The 18375-nt window shown below is 58.9% G+C and overlaps 1 protein-coding gene across 1 annotated transcript in view; it reads right to left on the reverse strand.

The window, feature by feature from the left end:
• Positions 1 to 16905, reverse strand: part of SHF (Src homology 2 domain containing F) — a 40683-nt gene extending 23778 nt beyond the window's left edge. The window contains exons 1-6 of the mRNA XM_069797653.1: positions 16170 to 16905; positions 8495 to 8624; positions 7199 to 7417; positions 5453 to 5590; positions 2172 to 2343; positions 1705 to 1824 (exon numbers count right to left, since the gene is read on the reverse strand). Of these exons, the coding sequence (XP_069653754.1) occupies positions 1705 to 1824; positions 2172 to 2343; positions 5453 to 5590; positions 7199 to 7417; positions 8495 to 8624; positions 16170 to 16664 (1274 nt within the window). The 5' untranslated portion in view covers positions 16665 to 16905. The remainder of the gene's footprint in view (positions 1 to 1704; positions 1825 to 2171; positions 2344 to 5452; positions 5591 to 7198; positions 7418 to 8494; positions 8625 to 16169) is intronic.
• Between the last annotated feature and the right edge of the window lie 1470 nt (positions 16906 to 18375).

The following is an 18375-nucleotide window of genomic DNA, read 5'->3' on the forward strand; positions in this document are numbered from 1 at the left end:
TATATAGAAAGTGTCCCAGGGGATTTTCCTTGAAAAGGCTCTACAGAGAAATGCAATGGAGTAAAAATCATGCTCCCGAGGCTGCAGTCTCTCTGCAAGCACAGCAGGAGGACAGGCAATGCCTGAGCAGCTCCTGGATGGGCTGCATTCTCCTCTGGGGAGGTGGCACACCACTGCAAGGCCACGTCCTAGCCACACATGCTGTTTGAGAAGAAGATTTGGCCATTTTTGCCACGAGCCTAAGGATGGGCAGTAAGAAGTAAGGAAAAAAAAACCCAAAGAAGTGAGTGACTGGCTTGTAGAGAGGTGATGGAAAGGGGCACCCATGCTGGCAAGAGAGGAAGCCCCATCAACAACCCCAATGCCACCTCCCAGGCTCTCCAGTACACATGCTGGCTAATGCTACCTGCAAGGCGATGGCTGAGAGGACCTCTCACAGCCTCGAATAAGACTCATCAACCAGCAGAAGCTGTTGCTTCAAAATTGCTCAAAAGCCAGGGCAAGGAAAAAATACTGAGAAAATTAAAACATCAGTAAAAATTATTAACAAAAAAAGGAAAGGAGGGAGCTTTTCCAGAAAGGCTTGTTGTCTGATCTGAAAGCTACAAGTGCAGAAGGAAGAAAGAATATTTTCAGCTAAACTTCTGCCCTGGTTTGGTGTTGAAGTCAGCAAAAAGTGAAGAAAAAAAAACAAAAACAGAGAGAGAGACGGAGCAATCTAATTCACAATTGTGTCACTGGGAAATAAACAGGGGAGGCTGAAACCACCAGGGAGCAATGCAGGTACAGAGACCACTAGGGAAACTTAAAGTATATTGAGAAATACAATGGCCCGTTGTTGGGCAGAGACAACTGAAGTACTCAATAAATACTTTTTTCACATCTACCAGGAACAGAGCTAATATAGTCGTCCAGCAGAAGGGCAAGAATGTATTTGCTAATCCATCATCATCTTCAGGACAGTAACAGCTTTGATTTCATGGGTTTGGGCTGCCCCAAGAGTCATGCAAGAGCTGGATAAGGAGCTATGGGCAGCTTGTCCCTGGCAGGACACGTGCAGCGATGCTTCATGCAGTTTTGGCACTCAGGGAATCTGAAAACTTGGGGAGGGCGCAAAGATCCCCCCAAAAAACTCAAGCAGAAACCAAGCCATGCTGTGGGGGTAAGGTTTCCCTGCTGGGAAACCAAAGCAGGGTAATGCCCTCCCTACAGTGCAGTTGAGCAACAGCTTCAATGATTACGTGAGCTGGGGCAGCAGGGATGGGTACCCGCGTTTCCGTCAACAACAGGATCACACAAACTTGCTTTTCCCATGAAACTAAGCTACAAAAAAACAGGGTAACAAGAAGCCAGAGCTGGAAGCTGTAACCAGATGCATTCAAGTGAGCAGCGAGGCACATCGTTTTATCTGTCTGAGGGACTACTAGCACTGCCAAGGGAAGAGCAGTGTGCCTCCAGATCTACAAGCCTTCCCGAGAGATACTTTTGCCAGACACCAAACCAGAAAGAAGCCTGTGCCACGCTGCAGTGAAGCACAGACTTCTTCTTCCAGCCATTTCTGTCTACCCCGTGGTCTTCTCAGAGTTACCCCATCAGCACGGGCACAAGTTTGCGTGAGGCATCCACCTGCAAGGGGACCACCCATGGCACTGGGTCCCTTCTGTTGTGGGTCCACCCCCCCAGCCCCCCCCCAGGCCCACTCACTTCAAGGAGAGGGAGAAGTCGTTCTTGCTGGTCTCGCTGTTGCGCACCAAGTAGCTGGCCTCCTTGCACAGCCTCAGCAGTGTCTCTGCGTCCGTCCGGCTGATGGCCCCGTGGTACCAGCTGGAGACGGGAGAGGGAACGGCTGTGCCAGGCAAAGAGCAGACACCCTGGGAAGGACTATGCCCTGGGGAAGCAGCAATGCTGGCACCCCTGGCACTTCCCCGAGGACAGCAGCCGTATTCGGGGAGAGGGATGTGGGGTGGCACCGCTGGGGCTGGGGGACAAGGGGCAGGGCTTCCACCGGGCAGCTCAGGGGGGTGCAGAGGGCACACAGGGACACCACAACTGCAAGACAGGCAGCAGGGACAAGCAGGCAGAAACGCAGGGCCAGGGAAGAAAGAAAGAAGCGGGTCTGCCCTAGGCCTCCTCGTGGTGTGGCGACAGGGAGAGGGGCAGGCAGGACTCACCACTGGCTCTCCAGGGGCAGGGCAGGGTCAATCCTCTCCCCAACGAAGGGGCCAGGCTCAGCAATCAGTGTCTTGGTGCTCTTGAGGCTGCTGGAGCCATGCCTGAGGGCAGCCCTGGCCTTCTCCTCCCTGCAGGGCGAGGTGCGGCCGTACCCCAGCCCCTCCGACGGACCTGCAAGACAGACGCACGTCACAGCTGGCAGTGGGGACAGGTGGACAGGCTGGGCTCCCAGCTTTCCCCGCCGTGGACCAGCTTTCCCTGCTGTGGAGGGAACCCACAGAAAGAGACAGAGCCACATCACGTCGTGCTGGGTCCCCTCATGCTGCCCCATCCCCCTGCTTTCAGCAAGGGCAGGGCACGGCAGCTTTTGGACTGCTGCTCACTGCAGTGTCCCAGGACAGACAAGGTTGCATCCCCACCACACCAGGACCAGGGTCCTCACAGCACCCGAGCCCCTGGGAATATTTTCTAGGGAGGTTTCAAAAGCTCAGAGGGGTTTTGCTAATGCAACCAGCGATTCAGTGGTTGCGGCGTAGAGTTAAGTGAGAAGCAGTAAGGAGAGGCTCTCCAATCTTGGGGGGGCAGGTGGGGAATTAAATTAAATTAAAAAAAGAGGGGGTAGATGGAGCTAAAGGGAGCGGTCAGTTTGAAAATGATGGACACATTTCTGCTGGCACAAGTAAACCTCCTGAGGTGAAAAAAATAATTCCCCGAGGTGGGAAGGAGACATTTTGACTGCAAGGTGCCTCCCCAACGCAGCCACCTGCCTGGCACCAGCCCAGCCACCGGCACCCCGAGCACCGACAAGGCACGGTGGCCCAGTGCGTGCCACCCGGCGAGCAGCGGGGGATTAACTGAGATGTGCCCGGGGGACCCAGCCTCCCGCTGACTGTTATTTCTGTGCAGGATGATTTCAGCATTAACAATATTGTTTTTCCCTCCTCCAGAGCGTTTATTATTGCTCCCCTGCAACGCAAGCCCCCTCACACAAATTACTTATCGATCAGGCAGAGCTGCCTTGACGCGAGGCTGCCAGTGGCTGATGCCACGGAGGCACAGTCGCCCCGGAGGCGGCTGAGCCCAGACACTGCAGCTCCCAGGACAAGTGGAATGTCTGGGACTGGGCAGCGTCCCCCCCTCCCCATGCTCCCTGGCTGCTCCCTGGAGGGGGAAGCAAAAGCAGGGCGATGCTGAGGCCACGCTGCTGCGGGGCAGAGGCAAAAAATACCCAGGGAGGGATATTCTTCTCTCTAGCAGGGCATCCTCTACGGCAGCTATTTGAGGGACACCCTGTCTGGGCCCTACACAGGCGAGCAGGTCTCCGGCCCCCCCAGCACTGAGAAGAGAGGAAGGCAGCTGAAAGGAAACCCAGCCAAAATCCTCTGCAGCTTAGCACAGCTTAAAACCCCCTGAGAAGGAGCTCAGGGAGGAGGTGCCTGGCATTAAGGCTTGACAAGCCCTGCCTCTGCAGTGGTCTGGCTTTTCACTGGCCAGGTTCACCTTTGTACGTAACATCCAGGCTTCAATTTCAACTCATCACCTTAAAAAATTGGGGTGATCATTAAAAAGCCAGACAATCAAAACACCAAACTGTTTGCTGGCAGCACAAAGTCATCGTGTTAGAGGCTCAGAAGAAATGCATTGCACCTGTCAGAGAAAGGCAGAGGTATGTGCATGATTAAACAGGATATTAAAAACAAGCCCCTAAGAGTAAGAAGACAGCCTTCAAGAAGTTCAAGTCACTCCCAGACAGGGGAAGTAGAAAATGAGACAAAACTCTGGCAAGATAAACTTAACACAACAAAGCAAGCCTGGAAAAAAAGGGACTCTGTGTTGCTAAAACCAGGAAAAATGACAAACTGATGTGTTCATCAGGAGCAGGATGCATGTCAGAATGACTGCAGGGATAAAAAATGATGGGGGAAGAGAAGAGGCTGCATAGCAATGAAATTAATTTTTCTTGACACCTGCATTCATTGTAGGAATCCTCCTGCCAAGACCTTTCTTTTTCGGGACTGCTCTCAGCCTGTAGCATCCCTATGGGTTTGGGACAGTACCCCAGCGTGGGCCTGGTAAAGCAGCCGCGTCGCTCTGGAGTGCCCCTACAATCGGCAGCAAAATCAGCTGTCACGTGCAACCTCGCGCTTAAACCCACCTGGGAGGCAGCAAAAGCCATACTGTTTTTTCTTTACAAAGCTCTGCAGGGATCTGGGTAACTGCAGATAAGGAAATCAGACATCTGCACCTGGCACGTCACAGTGTCTACCAGGAGCAGCGTTAGTGACGCACAGGCAGACACGGCACACCGGGACGCAGCCTCTGCTTTGCAGAGAAAAAGTCACGTCTTGCAGATCCGTCCCAGTTCTCCGCAAGAGTGACAGCCCAACCCCAAAAGCCTGGGTGGCTTTTGACAACACCCCCCCACCTAATGCTCTTGGCAAAATCCTAATCCACCACAGCACAAGAGCAAGGTCCTTACAGTATTAACAATGGGTTAAAAGAGAAGCAGCAATATTTGGCTTTCATAAGTGAGACTGCCAGCAGAGTCCAAGGGGGATTTACATGGGGGCTCTGCTGCTCGGCACACACAAAAAAGGCTTCACAACAAGGCAAACCTGAGATGACAAAGTGTACCTGGGAGATTTAGCTGTTCAGGATAGCAAAAATGAGAGTGAAGAATCCAGAGGGACCCCCTGCCACTGAGCAGCAAGGTAATAAAACAGTGGAGGAAACGGAGCAGTGCTAAATGACGAAGCGAGGCACACGGGGAGAAAACAACCCCAACTTCAGCGGTGGGATCTGAATTAGCTGCTACCACACCTGTAAGGGACCTGGGTATTAAGTTGCAAGAAAACATCAGCTAAATGCTTAGAGCAGTTGTTGAGAAGACTGTAAAAGCAGCCATCAAACACTGGGAATTTGGAGGCAAAGAGGAGAGAACAAAAGAGAAGGTAATAACTCTGCCACTGAATAATCCCCTGGCGCAGTTCGACTGCTGCGTGCAAAGAGGCATCGTGGAGCTAAAGAAGATGCAAAAGAGGCGAGGACAAATGCCTGGCGTCTGGCACAGGACACCTGAACAGGCCAGGAGGAGCTGGGGGAAGGCGGAGGAGGAGGGTGGATGTCTGGCAGCACCTGCAGGCAGCGGGGAGAGCCCTGCCAGGTCCGGGCAAGCTCCGAGGCGTCGCAGCATCTCGGTGCTGGTGGGGCAGCGAGGCAGGGTCACGGCAAGCACTGGCCGCAGTCCCCCCTGGACACCCCGCTGTCATGCAAGACCCACCGTTGGCGTCTTCGTAGCTGGGCTGGCTGTGCTGCAGAGGGACGGAGGCACCAGCCTCACTGTCCAGGGGGCTTTCACCACTGTCGAGCTGTCCCACCGGCGGTGGCCATGGCAGGTCTTTAATGACCTTGATTTCAACTGGAGGGGGGGGGGGGGTGCGCAGAGAGAGAGAAAGAGAAAGAGAAAGAGAGAAAGAAAGGGCTTAGAAACAACCAGCAACACCAGGCCCACGGAGAAGGAGAGCAGCTGTGGGGGGAAAGACCTGAGGACTAAATTCCCGGGAGCCCTAAGCCAGCTTGGCCATCTAGTCCCCTCCCCAACACCAAGCAGGAACAGGGCTGATGTGGGGCACATTCCCAATGGAGAGACCCTGCTCCTCCATCAGCTTTCCCAGCCAACCCTCTCTGGGGTGGGAGGGAGCCTGTGATCTCCCCCCGTCCCATGTGCATGTCCATCCGGAGGACCTTGGCCGAGCGTCCCATTGCCATCCATCCTGCCTGTGCATCCATCTTGCCCCGGTTGCTTCCCAGCCACCCCACGGGGTCCACGTTCCCCTGCCAGGCACCAGCGGGTTGCTGCCTCATGCCAGTACTGGCTGCCCATCAGCAGGGGTCTCACAGGCCCCCCAAAGGGCAGAGAGATTCCGGCATTGCAGGAGAGGAGAAACACCTTGCAAGCCACAGCAGGACCTGCTCTGGCTCCAGAAAAAAACAGGCAGCAGGTCCTAACGTGGCCCAGGGCACAGCAACCTGACTCCCTCAGGACTCGGAGCAAGCTTGAAGTGCCCTGGCTCATGCCCACGTGCATCCACGCGCGAGCCAGACCTGTGAACACACCACCTCCACCCAGGGACGTCAAGCAAGGCGGCTCATCCACCCAGATCCGGAGCACAGACACCTCAGCACAAACCCAGCCCGGCAACGCACCGCGTTTCATGACGGAGCCCGACAAGCTGAATCCTTGGCACAGTGTGCCGTGGGCACTGGCCCTGCACCCAGCTGAGTCCCCATGGTATGAGTGCAACCCCAGGCATGAGTAGATGCTGTGGCATCGAGCCCAGCAGATACATCTCCAGCTCACAGAGCCCAAACCCAAAATGTGAACCACTCCCAAGCCCGAATCTCCACGCCAGTATCCCCGTGCAGCGCCGACAACTGCCAGCTCAAGCACCTTGTGCACGCCGGCTGCAGCACAGATGCACAATGCTGCAATTAAAATGCATCCTAGATAAGAGCATGGCAATTAGCCAGCACTGGCGGAGGAGCCAGCGCTAATGCACAGCATGGATTTCCTCATTAACAAACACAAACACAATCGATCCCACAGCACAAATAAATAGGTCAGGGGACTGGACAATTGCCTGGCCAAAGGCTCCTGGGGGAGTGCCCAGATCTCCTCCTGCCCTGAGGAAGCATGGATCTGCTTGAGCCCAGGGTCGAGCCTCTCCCCTGCAATTTGAGGTTTCTGGGGGTTGCACCAGAGGCTGTGATCACCCAGGGGGAAGAGGCAACGAGAGATGAGCACTGGACAGGCTGCCAAGGCAGCTCCATCCACCACTCCACACTGCCTGGCTCCCTTCTGAAGTGCATGAGCACTCCCCAAGCCATGGAAATGCAGAGGCCAACACTACTGACCCCCAAAAGATGAAGGAATCCCAAGGAGCCAGCTTCCCCCGTGAAAAACGCAACACAGCATCAGTTGCTTTATGGTTGGAATCCATCCTTTATGGCTGCTCCCATCACTCACCTGCAAAGGCTTTGGAGATCCGCTCCTTCTTCCACTCCCAGGGCTGGTCGTACTCCTCCGGCGGCCGCTCGTCATCCTCAGGCAGCCGGGACTCCCTGGGCCTGTGGCAAGCCGGGCGTTCACTGTCCATGTCCAGTCCTCCAAGCACAGGCTCATAGGGAGTGTCGTAGAGGTGCAGTGGCCGGGCAGGAGCCTCCCGTAAGCCCTTCTGGCGGATCTCTGGCAGGAGAAGAGGGAAAAGACCATGAGCTCTTTGCCCAACACAGCCTGGCCATGGTCCCCAAAGCCCTGCTAGATGACAGGGCTCAATTTCACCCAAGGGTGACATGGGATAGGGACCATCAGCAATGGAGGAGAGCCCCCAAACCTCCAGCAAGCGCCTGCCAGAAGCCGGGGAGCTGTTGGGCAGCCAGGTCCTGAGCAGTCCACAGCACCAAGATGCCTTCTCTCCCCACAGTACAATATCCCCTCACTCGGACAGCCCTGCAAAGCGGGGTCCATGGGGACAGAGCATCCCAAAGCCTGATACCCTGCAAGCAGCAAGGCCAGGTTTCTTCCCTGGACACCCAGGGTGGCTAGTTTAATAAAATGCCCTTCCCTCGAGCAAAACAGAAGTCTGTCCCACAGACACAAGCAGCCTCCTCGTCGCTTGCAGATTTTTCCAAGAATTGCAATGGACTAGTCCAAAAAGCCGCATGAGCTTTCCAGAAACCACTCACTCCAGGAAAATCATGGAACTGCAAAGCAGAGACAGAGCCTGGAGCGTGCAAGCCAGCACAGTGACCCTGCATGCACTGCGGCGGTAAGAGCAATGCCTTTGGGAGTGCGTGCTCTCACCTCACCTGCTTTCCAGCCATAAACAAGCCCACTGGGGATCCCACTGCTGCAGCAGACAATGGCACGCTCTGGCCTGGTCCTAACCGAATTAAATAACTCCCACATCCATCTTAGTTTTACGCCAGATGCATCAAATGTCACACCTCTCCTGGCTTAGCCTGGCAAGCAGGCACTGTGGTCCCGGGGGGCAGCATCGCAGGGGGAAATATTGAGGTGCCTTTATTGCTCGGGTAGCCTTTGTGAGTGCTCTGGCTACGGCGAGCCCATCACACACAGCTAAAGCTGTGAAAATTTGCCTGCAAAGTGGCTGTGTGCCACCACAGCAATCAGCCAGGTTTGCCTTGTCTGGGGGATCAGGTGCTGCCATGGGCTGCAAGAAACAAAGTACAGTGGCCACCAAATTCACACAGCAGGGATGAGAGGCACAAAGTGGCCTTTGCACGGAGCCTTCCACCTTACCAGCCATCATCTTCTGGGCTTCATACGGCTCCATGTATCCATCATTCTCTGTCACCTTCTCCAGCCCTGCCTGGCTACCAGCTACCTGCGCCGCATCGAAGGGATCTGCGTAGTCCTCCAGGACAGCCAGCTGGAAGAAGGGAAGGTTAGGAGAAGGATTAGGATACTCCCTGCCTTTTTGCGGGGCGGGGGGAGGGGGGCAGGTCAGGGACGAGTTGAAGCCCCTTGAAACCACACCACAAGCTCTGCTAGCAACAAGCCAGAGCAGCAGCTGGGACCCTGAGCCTGCATCATGGCACCCCGCAGAGCAGGTGCTGGCAGCCGGCGGCTTTCCAGGCACCGGCGCTCGGCTGTGGAAATGCTCCAGCCTTTGTCCCGAAAGCTGGGACAGAGCCAAGCAGAGCAGAAGGCGGCCCGGCCTCCTCCCTTACCATCGGCTCAGCATTGCCAGCGCCCACGCAGACACCCCGGCAAGGCCCCCGCTGCGACACAGGCCTACTGGTGATGCCATTCCCCCCCACCACGGCACACAGATGCTCTCCCTGCACACAGCCACATTTCCTCACCCGATGTGGGGAAGGGGCACAGATCCCAGTACAGGTGTGTCAGCTGGCACTGGCACAACTGGGAACTCACTGGTTATTTTCCAGTGCTCCTGCAGGCTCATTTGAAGATGTTTCTCAACAAAAGGGCTAAGAACAGCCTACAGCTTCCTGTCCGCTCCCTCCCAGGCCCCCGCAGCATCCCCACACGTGTCCCAAGTAACACAAGACAGGGCTCCTCCACGCGATCAGGAGTCACTGGGAAGCAGGACCAGGAGCCTCTCAAGCACCATGTCACAGGGACAGCACAAAAAGCCCGAGGTTTGCCTTCGCTAGCGAAAAGGAGATGATCCTGCAGTAGGATATGGGGAACGTCCCAGAGCTTGATCCCCTCTGGCGCTGGAGCCACACGCCTGCACCAGCACCTCAGCAGCTTCCCAACTGGAGCACACCATTGCACGATGCCATAATCTCCAGCAAGCCTGGAGCTGTACATCCCCCCTTCAGCCCCAAAGCCTGGTCCCAAAACGGGGCCACACAGTATTTCCAGCAGGGTCCAAGTGCGCCCAAGCAGCTTTGCCAGGGTCTCGCTCACCCATCAGACTGCAAACCCCAGGCTGGACCACCCGGCGAGATGGGTTTTGCCACCACAACGCCAGCTACGCAGAGCTCCCGCAGCAAGGACCAAATGGCCAGAGCATGGTGTGGTGGCTGCCTAATCCCACCCAGTGCCAGGCTCTGTCCTCACCGCCATGCTGTCCCTGCGCCTGGCCAGCCTTGGAGACCAGGGGTGCTCCACGTATTCCTCTCCGGCTTCTGTAATCGGCTTAAAACAAAACATTTCTTCCTCTTTCCTGTGCAAAACGGCCCAACAATAGCCTCGAGCAGCAAAACCCAGCAGGAAAAGGGAACAGGAACTGGAGCTGTAAACACCTCTGTGAAGCCCTGAGCCTTCGCATCCCTCTGAGCTGCAGGAGGAACACGGCTTCCTCCGCTCCAGCTCACCACCTCCTCTGTAAAAGTCCCAGCTCCGGGCTCCCTGCGTGGCTGATGCAGTGGGGAGCCGGGCCGGCTCTCCAAGCCTGGCCCCTCTGTACCGGGGTGTGAGCGAGCAGCAGAGCGTTGTCCTTGGAACAAACCCCAGGGCTTGCAGCCACCCCAGGCAAGCACAGGGGGTGGTTCAAACGTGGGAGCGAGCAGACGCTCTCACCCCTCGGCAAGGCAGCAGCAAGACAGATGGCTGCTCGGGGTATCGGCCTCCGCCAGACAAGAGGGAAAGAGCAAAACCTCCTGCTGGCTCTGCAGGCAGGGCCCGGTGCCAGCGAGCTGGCTGGGATGGGGCTGCAGGAGCAGCCAGCCCCTGGCTTTGCAGCGGGAGACAGGAAAGAAATCTGCCCTCACCTCCATCATCCAAGGGAGACGTGGCATCACTCAGGCCCTGCCGGGGACACCGAGGGGCAACACTGAGCCCAGAGGGCTGCAGCCCTTCGCTTGCCACCGCTGGGTCAACCCCCCCCCAGGGAAATCTACGTCACTGGTGACTTTTGCAGCTGCTTGGTCGCTAGGACCCGACCTAATGCCCCACAGGGTGGGGAGATGGGCGACAGCAACTGCAAATTCACTGCGGGAAGCCCCTGTTTTCTCAACACCCTTTTCCTCTCCAAGGCAAAGAGGGGTTCAGCCTGCAGCAGGCGGGTGCTTCCCACCCGCTGCCTGCAAGATCCCAAGGGCAGATCAGCACCTGCCACTCTGAACAGCCAGGAGATCCCGTGGGCTGCACCCATGCCTCGAAAAGCTGCAAAGAAGCTTCCATGCCGCTGCAAGGACATCCACAGAGCACAGCCCCACGCTGGCGACAGCTCGTTCGCACACGTGCAAGCACCGAGGGAGGCATGAGCACAGGCAGGCGTCCCAATGCAGGGGCTCGACACACGAGCGCCTGCGAGGCGGGCAGACAGACAGCGCCATGCCCGATGCTCAGCCCTTGCAAGAGCTCTCATGGCTCCAAGTGCGCTGCGGGACTGTGAAACACAGTCTGCTGACTCCCCTGGGCTCAGAAAGGGGTTGCCTGCTCGTTCCTCCCGCCCCAAGCCCAACCTGCCCACATTCAAACCTGCCACAAACCCCGTTTCCTAGATGCATTTTGCTAGGCAGACATAGACCTGACTTGCTGCTGGCACCAGTCCTGGACCCTCCCTCTCTCACCCCGCAAACACAGAGCAGCTTCAGACAAGACAGGGCACCAGCACAGCAGCTTGGCAGCTGAGAGGCTCCTCTGCACGTGGCAGTCGCGCTTCCCAACCAGAGGAAAGCCCCCTCCATATTTCCTCAGCGCTTGGGTCTGTCTTCCCAGGGAGGGACACATGAGGTCCAGCAAGCTCACAGAGCGGACCCCACTCAGATGCCTCCAGCTCCAGGTCTAGAAAGCAGAGGATGGTGGAGAATCCTAACGCGTCTCTGCCAAGACCCCTAAAACTGGGTATTTTGCTTGCAAGGGGGGTGCAGAGGCACTCCAGCAATTAGACAGGCTCTGCGCAGGCAAGACTGGTTTGCTGGGCTTAGCTTGGACCCAGAGCAAATGGCTCAGATCAGGCAGGGGCTTGAGTCTCCGAGCTCCCTAGGTTTGGTGGGGTTTTGCCGCACTGGCTTTACTCCTCCACTATCTCAAGGATGCCTCTCTGTAGGAGCGAAGTCTCCCCACCATAGGGTGCTGAGAATGTAAACCCATTCATTTTTTAAATAGCCAGATATTACAGTGGAGAGCCACAGAAAAGCTGGGAAGGCAACTCCTGTCTCCAGGGTCATTGCAACCTCGGGATGCACAATCAAGCAAGCGAGAATGGTACCCCGAGCCCCAAGGCTGGAGGGGCTGGAGGCTCCGGCCAGTGCTGGGAATGGGGCAGGGCTCTTAGAGGGCAGACAGCCGGGATCACACAATTACCGAGTGCATCCTAATGCCCTTGCACGAGGGGCCGAATTAAGGTTGCCCAGGAAACTGCATCTCTGACATTTCCTAATCGGAACGCTGGACTTTACGAGCCGCGCAGGGTGCTCTGCAGCAGCCGCGGTGCACACAGCCGCTCCCCCAGTGCAGGCGGGGGCCATAGCCACTGGCAGGGCAGCTCCCAGGGTTGCCCCAGACACCCCCCACTTCGGTCAAAGGCCAGGCATTTCCATGCTTCGCTCGCCTCCCGTGTCGTGGAGGGAGCTGCTCACCGCCCAGCTGATCCCAGCGTGCCGCTCGGGTGCCCAGATACCGAGGCATCACCTGCTTATACACAGCACAAGCTTTGCTAGATTTGAAATAATGCAGGTGAAAAGCAAAGCCTGACAAACAAAGCCACCATCCCAGGGCAGCTCTTGGTGCAGACTACTCCTTCAGAGAGCAGCCAGGCACCACTGGCACTCGGGCACAGATCCTCTTTATGCACGTGAGTGTTTTTCACACATTTATCTGCTGTGGCAATGTACACCCAGATCCCTGCTGCAGTACTGAGGCTGGTCTTGCTTTATTATTTATGCCAGCTGTAAGAAAAAAAAGAAAAGAAAAAAAGTAAGGCAAAGGACCAGATCATCGCTGGGTTCTCGCAGTAAAACAGTTTTTACGCTGCCCACCAGGGAAGGCAACAGCAGCTCTCCAAGAGCATTCACAGTTCAGACACCGAGATCCCAGGGCAGAGCCAGGGCTCTTCACCTCATCTTGCCTACAAACGTCCTAACTGCCACAAACTTTTGCCACAACAAGATGCTCCACTCTATAGAGAGGTCCCTGGAGGACACCTGGGGAGATCCCTCACGTTATAAACAAGTTTCTTGCACTGGAGATAAAGCATGTTTGGGGTCCCCCCAGGGAGGTTGCTGGGTTTAATGCTAGAGCCACTCTGAGTTATAACCAAACTCAGTTTTTGTTCTTTCTGTCAGGTGCAAAATTTCCCCAGTTTTACACATCTTGCAGCTTGGCTTTTGGCGGACGCCGAAGCCAAACCCAAAAGCAAACCGAGCACTGGCCTTCCAAGAAAGAAAGGTCCAGTCCGCAGACCGTGGGGCATGGCTGGGCCAGGCAGGGAGCCCATGGCTGCACCCATGGCACGGGAGGAGGGAGTGGGGGGCGGACAGCACAGCATTGCGCAGGATGACTCAGTTTGGGGAGGCTCTTGCAGGAAAGACACACACCCAAGAGCTTCCTGGCCGGCCGTTCCCACACCCCGCGGCACTGACCCTGTGTTCCCAGCAAAAACACCAGTGACCGGTCCCGGCGGGCACGAGACAAAGATGACCCCAGGCAGATCCCCAACCCCGTCCCCAAGCACAGGGTGCCCTAGGTGCAGGTGTCCCCATGCAGGCAGGGCCCTCACCACATCTCTCCCCACTGCATCCTGGTGGCATTGCTCCTCACGCCTGATCCAAACCCAGCAGAGAAAACATCTCCAGGGTATCTGCCTCACTCAGGCGAGCCACACAGGGCCAGTTCATTGTCCACTGCTGTAGGGAAAGGACTGCCCAGACCAAGCAGATGGAGAAGGACCTGTGCTAGTTCCCACCACGTCCAGCAAGGATTTGTAATGGAGCAGGAGCCACTGCAGAGCTCACTCTAAGTGCGTCCCCACAAGATGTTGCAGATCCCACACGAGGCAGAAAGATGTGACGACTCATGCTATGAAAGCAAAGAATCACACGGCCCCGGCAGGAAGGATGCCATTGCCAAGATGTCCCTGCCCCCGTCTTCAGCTCTCCAGAATGGGCAGGACAGCTACAGTGGGCACAGGGCTCCCAGGGAACACGGTCAGTCCCCCAGCCTCAACGCAGCACCCATACCACAAACCACATGGCCTTGGCCAAGCCACACAACCAGGAACTGATGGCTGCTCCATCCACTTCTGTCCATCCTCGTCCTCCCCACTCGGAAGGGCTGCGCATTTTATTGGAGTGTGTTTTTCACTGTCAATCATTAGCAAAAAACCTCTCTGCTCCAGCAGCCTTGCCTGTACCTGGAATTGTACTTCTCCCTTCATCTTCAGCATCACCGCAACTCAAGGCCCACACCCGCGGGCTTTGTGGAGCCCCAGTCCCCACAGCAGGTAGGGAACGGTGCCCATCGCCTCTTCCTAAGCATGGGAACACTGAGCCCCCTGCCACAACCATCGTATCAGCTTGAAGAGCTCAGCAGAGGTTCCAGCCCGGCCCTGGCATGCCTTCCCTGCTCCAGGACACCTTGACGTTGTCACCAAGAGCAAGGGCCGCAAGCATATCAGCAGGCCCCCAGCAGGCACTTCCATCCTCCTTGACCACCTCCAGAAAGAACCACCATGACCTCGCAGCAACTGGGGAACCCTCTCACCACTCAGCCCAACATCAAGGCCAGTAGATGGGAGCTTCAAAGGGCACTCAAGCCCAACAGAGATGCTCCACATGGTGGACGCTCCCCGGCTCCTCCAGGGAAACTGTTTTAATGGACAGTTGCATGCACTATCAAATACTGCCACTTTATCTCTGGCTTCACCCAGCCTCCAGAGCTCTGCCTGTGTCCATCACGTACTGGAGCCCTGAAGATTTAGAAATGTTCTCCCCACAGAGGCACACAGGAGATCAGGAGATAATCTAATTACCGTCCATCTCGGATAAGATGAAGGGTCTTCTTCAGCCTAGTGCTGTTAGCAGGGTTTCCCCAAACGTATCCCAGCTTTTGGCTCTTCTCTAAACTTCCCAGGTTCTCCTCAGCCCTCAGATGCCCGCACAGCCCTGGCTGTACCTGTTGGTAGTCCCCATTTCCCGCAGCTCCTGCCCAGCCCTTTGCACATCACAGCCCGAGTCCTTCCTATGACCACCACCTGCTCCTGAGCCCTCCGATCCCACACGGCATGTTCCGGAGGAAAAACCATCCGGCCTGCCTCAGCAAACCACATCACCACAATGGGCACCTCCAGTCCCCGCTGCCAGTGTCCTCCTCCTCCTCTTCTGCTGTCTGCAGTGGCCAGTTTACAGGATCCCGGCTAAAAAGGGGGTTTCTGCAGCACCCCTCCGGAAACCTCCCAAAAGCGATTAGTCAGTACGAGCAACATTCAAGATCCACCAGCGACAAGTTTTTCTGTCTTCTTAAAATATTCCCAAGCAGATTTTGCCCGGCGCTCATTTTGTCGTGCCGCTCGGTGATGCCAGGACCACAGATGGGATGATTGTATCCACCATTCCCTCCACCAGCCAGATCTGCAATCCCGTCAAGTTCGCTCGACAAGCCCCGTCTTGCAGGCGGCAGCGCTGGCGGGCACTAATTACCCCTCCTGCCTTTATTTGCGCAGTCCCCGCATCAACCTCTCTGCCAAGAGGCCCGACACCGACGGCCGCGGCCCTGGCGGGTTTATTCCTCTACCGGGTCCTTGTGCCGCTCGGATCCCGTCTCCCCACGGGGAGCCTCTCCCCAGCTCCTGCCTCTCACCGGGGACGTTTCTCGCCTCCTTTCTGGCACCGGCAGCGCCAGGCTCCGCTCTCGCCCCTGAGAAGCTGGCCGGGAGGCGGCAGACAAAGAGGCGCTGAGGCTCCCTGACAAAGCAGCACGGCAGCTCAGGGGGGCCCGTCCGCTGCCGCTGGCATGGGCAGGCCCTGGCAAGTGGGCAGAGGGAGATCTGTGCTGCTGGGCACAGGGCAGAAGGAGGCCGAGGGCCGCCGGCCCCGCCATCGGAGGCCACTGGAGACGGTCCTGTGCCGCGCGGGACCTTCCCAGGCTGGAAGGTCTTCGCCTCTGTAGAGCACCGAGCGCTCGGCTGCAAAGAAATGGCAAGAAGGGAGGGGAGGAAGGTAGCCGGCAGGCCCCGCGCTCTCGCACCTCGGCGAGCGATGCTTCCTGCTGGGGATCATACCTGCCTCCCGCGGGAGCTGGAGGAGAAGCCGGGGCCGCCCCCACTGCTGCTGCTGACGTGTGACCGGCATGTCGGTGCTGCTGGGGTGTGGGGGGGACACGAAGCCTGGCCGTGGCTCCCACCGTGGCGAGCCCTCGGCGCTCGGGCCCCACCTGCCCCGGGGGTCCCGGCCCTGCTCCTCGCAGCATTCCCCCCCCCCCCCCCCCACATATACCCCGGCCGTGGGGCCGGGGGCACCCCAGTGGAGGGCGGTGGGGTGCCCGCGCCAGGACAACTCACCTCCTGCGGTGGCTCGTCGGGTGGCTCCGGGCCGGCCAGGGGCGAGCTGGGGGCGGCGGGGGTCAGCAGCGGCGGCGGCGGCGGCGGCGGGGGGCTGGCGGGCACCTTCTCGACGGCCTCCACCTTGATGAGCCGGTGCTTGGGCGAGACGTACCGGGGCCCGTCGGGGGCGGCGGGCAGTGGCGCCCCGCTGTAGGGGTCCTCGAAGTCGCGCTCCTTTTGCAGCCGGTAGGCCGCCACGATGTCGGGCTGGGCGGCGGCCAGCGGCTCGGCGGCGCCCCCGGGCGGCGGGGGCGGCTGCGGCGGCGGCCCGGCGCGGTAGTCGGGCTTGGGCGGCGCGGGGGGAGCGGGCTTGGCGCTGCGGAAGCCCAGGTGCTCCCGGAGCCAGCGGGCCATGGTGCCCACGCACTGCGGAGCCCCGCCGGCCCCCGCCCCGGCTCCCGCCCCGCCGCCGCCGCCGCGCTCCGAGCCGGCCGCCGCTCCGCTCAGCAGCATCGGCGCTGGCGGACTGAGCGCGGCGGCGGCGGCGGCGGAGCCCGGGCCGGGGGGGGAGCGGGGGAGGCGGCCGGGGGAGGCGGCCAGTGCCACCTGCCGGAGCCGCCGCGCCGGCTGCTCCGAGCGGGGCTTCCCCCCCTCACCCCCCCCGCGCTCCACCCGCCCCGATTCCCCGGACCCGCTCCCCCCCGGCACGGCGCGGCGCGGCGCGGCACGGCCTCCCCGCCGCCCGGCCCGGCCCGGCCCGCCTCCCCCGAGGCCCGCCCCGCTCCCCCGCCGCCCGGCCCGCCTTTCGCTGCGCCCGGCCCGGCCTTCCCCGGCGCTCCGGGGCCGACCTTCCGCCCCCGGCTGGCTCTCGGCTCCCGCCCCGCGGCCCGCCCCGGCCCCGGGGGGAGAATTGCCTCCCCCCCTCCACGGGCGCCCGCTGCCCCGTCCCTTTTCGCTGCGGAGCCCGGAGACCGCGGGCCTGATCCGGCCCTGGCTCCTTCCGCCGCCGCCGCCCGTTCTCCCGGAGCATCGCCCGGCTTCGGGAGCGGAGGAAAGGTGCCTGCAGTGGCACCTGGAGAAGGGCCACCGGCAGGCTAGGCAGTAGCAGTGAGGGGTCCCTCGATGGCAAATCCACTGCCTGGGAGGCGTTCGTGAAACCGGCCCCGTGCGGGACCCGCAGAGCAGATTGCTCCAGGGAGGGTCACCGAAACGCCAGGCCAGCACTGTGGACCCCCGCAAGAAACATGGTGGGACCAGGGCGAGCAGGGACATCGGGGCTGAGCCCCAGGAGACACACAGCCAGGACACGGGGTGCAGCCCAGGCAGGGCTGGATTTGCCGGTAAGGGGCCAGTGGGGACAAGCGTGCAGAGCAGGGAAGCGGCATTGGGAGCAGTGGGTTGGAGCATGGCAGCAGAGGCTGAGGCCGCCGCAGCAGCAAACAGCACGCTTACACATGTTCTGACGGAGACTCCTGCACACGCACCCGTCACCAGCCACCAGCCCCCCTGCTCACCCACCACCCAGGACCGACTGTTTCCCTGTGCCCTCCTAACCCCCCCCGGCAGCCATTGTGCACAGCCCTGTCTCCAGACCTACACCCCTGAATCCTCTACACCCCTTCCTAAGCACACACCGTTCACCCAAACCTGCTCCCAGCCCTGCTTGCAGACTGAATCCCCCAAAGGCTGAAGTCAACCATGCCTGAAAGGGAAGGGGGCCAGGGGCAAGATGCTCCGAAAGCAGGACCGCTGCAGAGGTGAAGCCGTGCGGAGGCATGCAGTGAAGGGGGAGAGATGCCACGGCTTGGTCCTGTCCGTCCTCACACCGTGAGCCGGGCTCCTTGCCCCAGTGTGGGAACAGACATTGGGATGTGGCTGTTGGGGTGCCTGCTGCCGGGAGGAGAGGATGCCTGGAGAGAGAAGCTTCTTGTGGTGACCCCTCTTCCTTCCAGCCCCTGTGCAGGAGGAGAGCTGGGATGGGGCTGCCAAAAAGCTGAGCCTCCTGTGCCAGCCTGGCACGGCACATGCCGCATGTGTGCCCAGTGAGCCCACCGAGTCCCAGATTTGTTGATTTATTGAGTACGTGCACACTGCATGCTCCTGCCCAAGAAAGCCAGCCAGATCCCCCCGGTCCAACTGGACATCAAGGGAGCTTCCTCCCAAGGGAGAAGACAGCCATGGCACCCAGAAACCAAGACTGGAAATTTCAGAGCATAGGGAATGC

This window comes from Haliaeetus albicilla, chromosome 12 (assembly GCF_947461875.1).
Source record: "Haliaeetus albicilla chromosome 12, bHalAlb1.1, whole genome shotgun sequence".
Classification (NCBI taxonomy): domain Eukaryota; kingdom Metazoa; phylum Chordata; class Aves; order Accipitriformes; family Accipitridae; genus Haliaeetus; species Haliaeetus albicilla.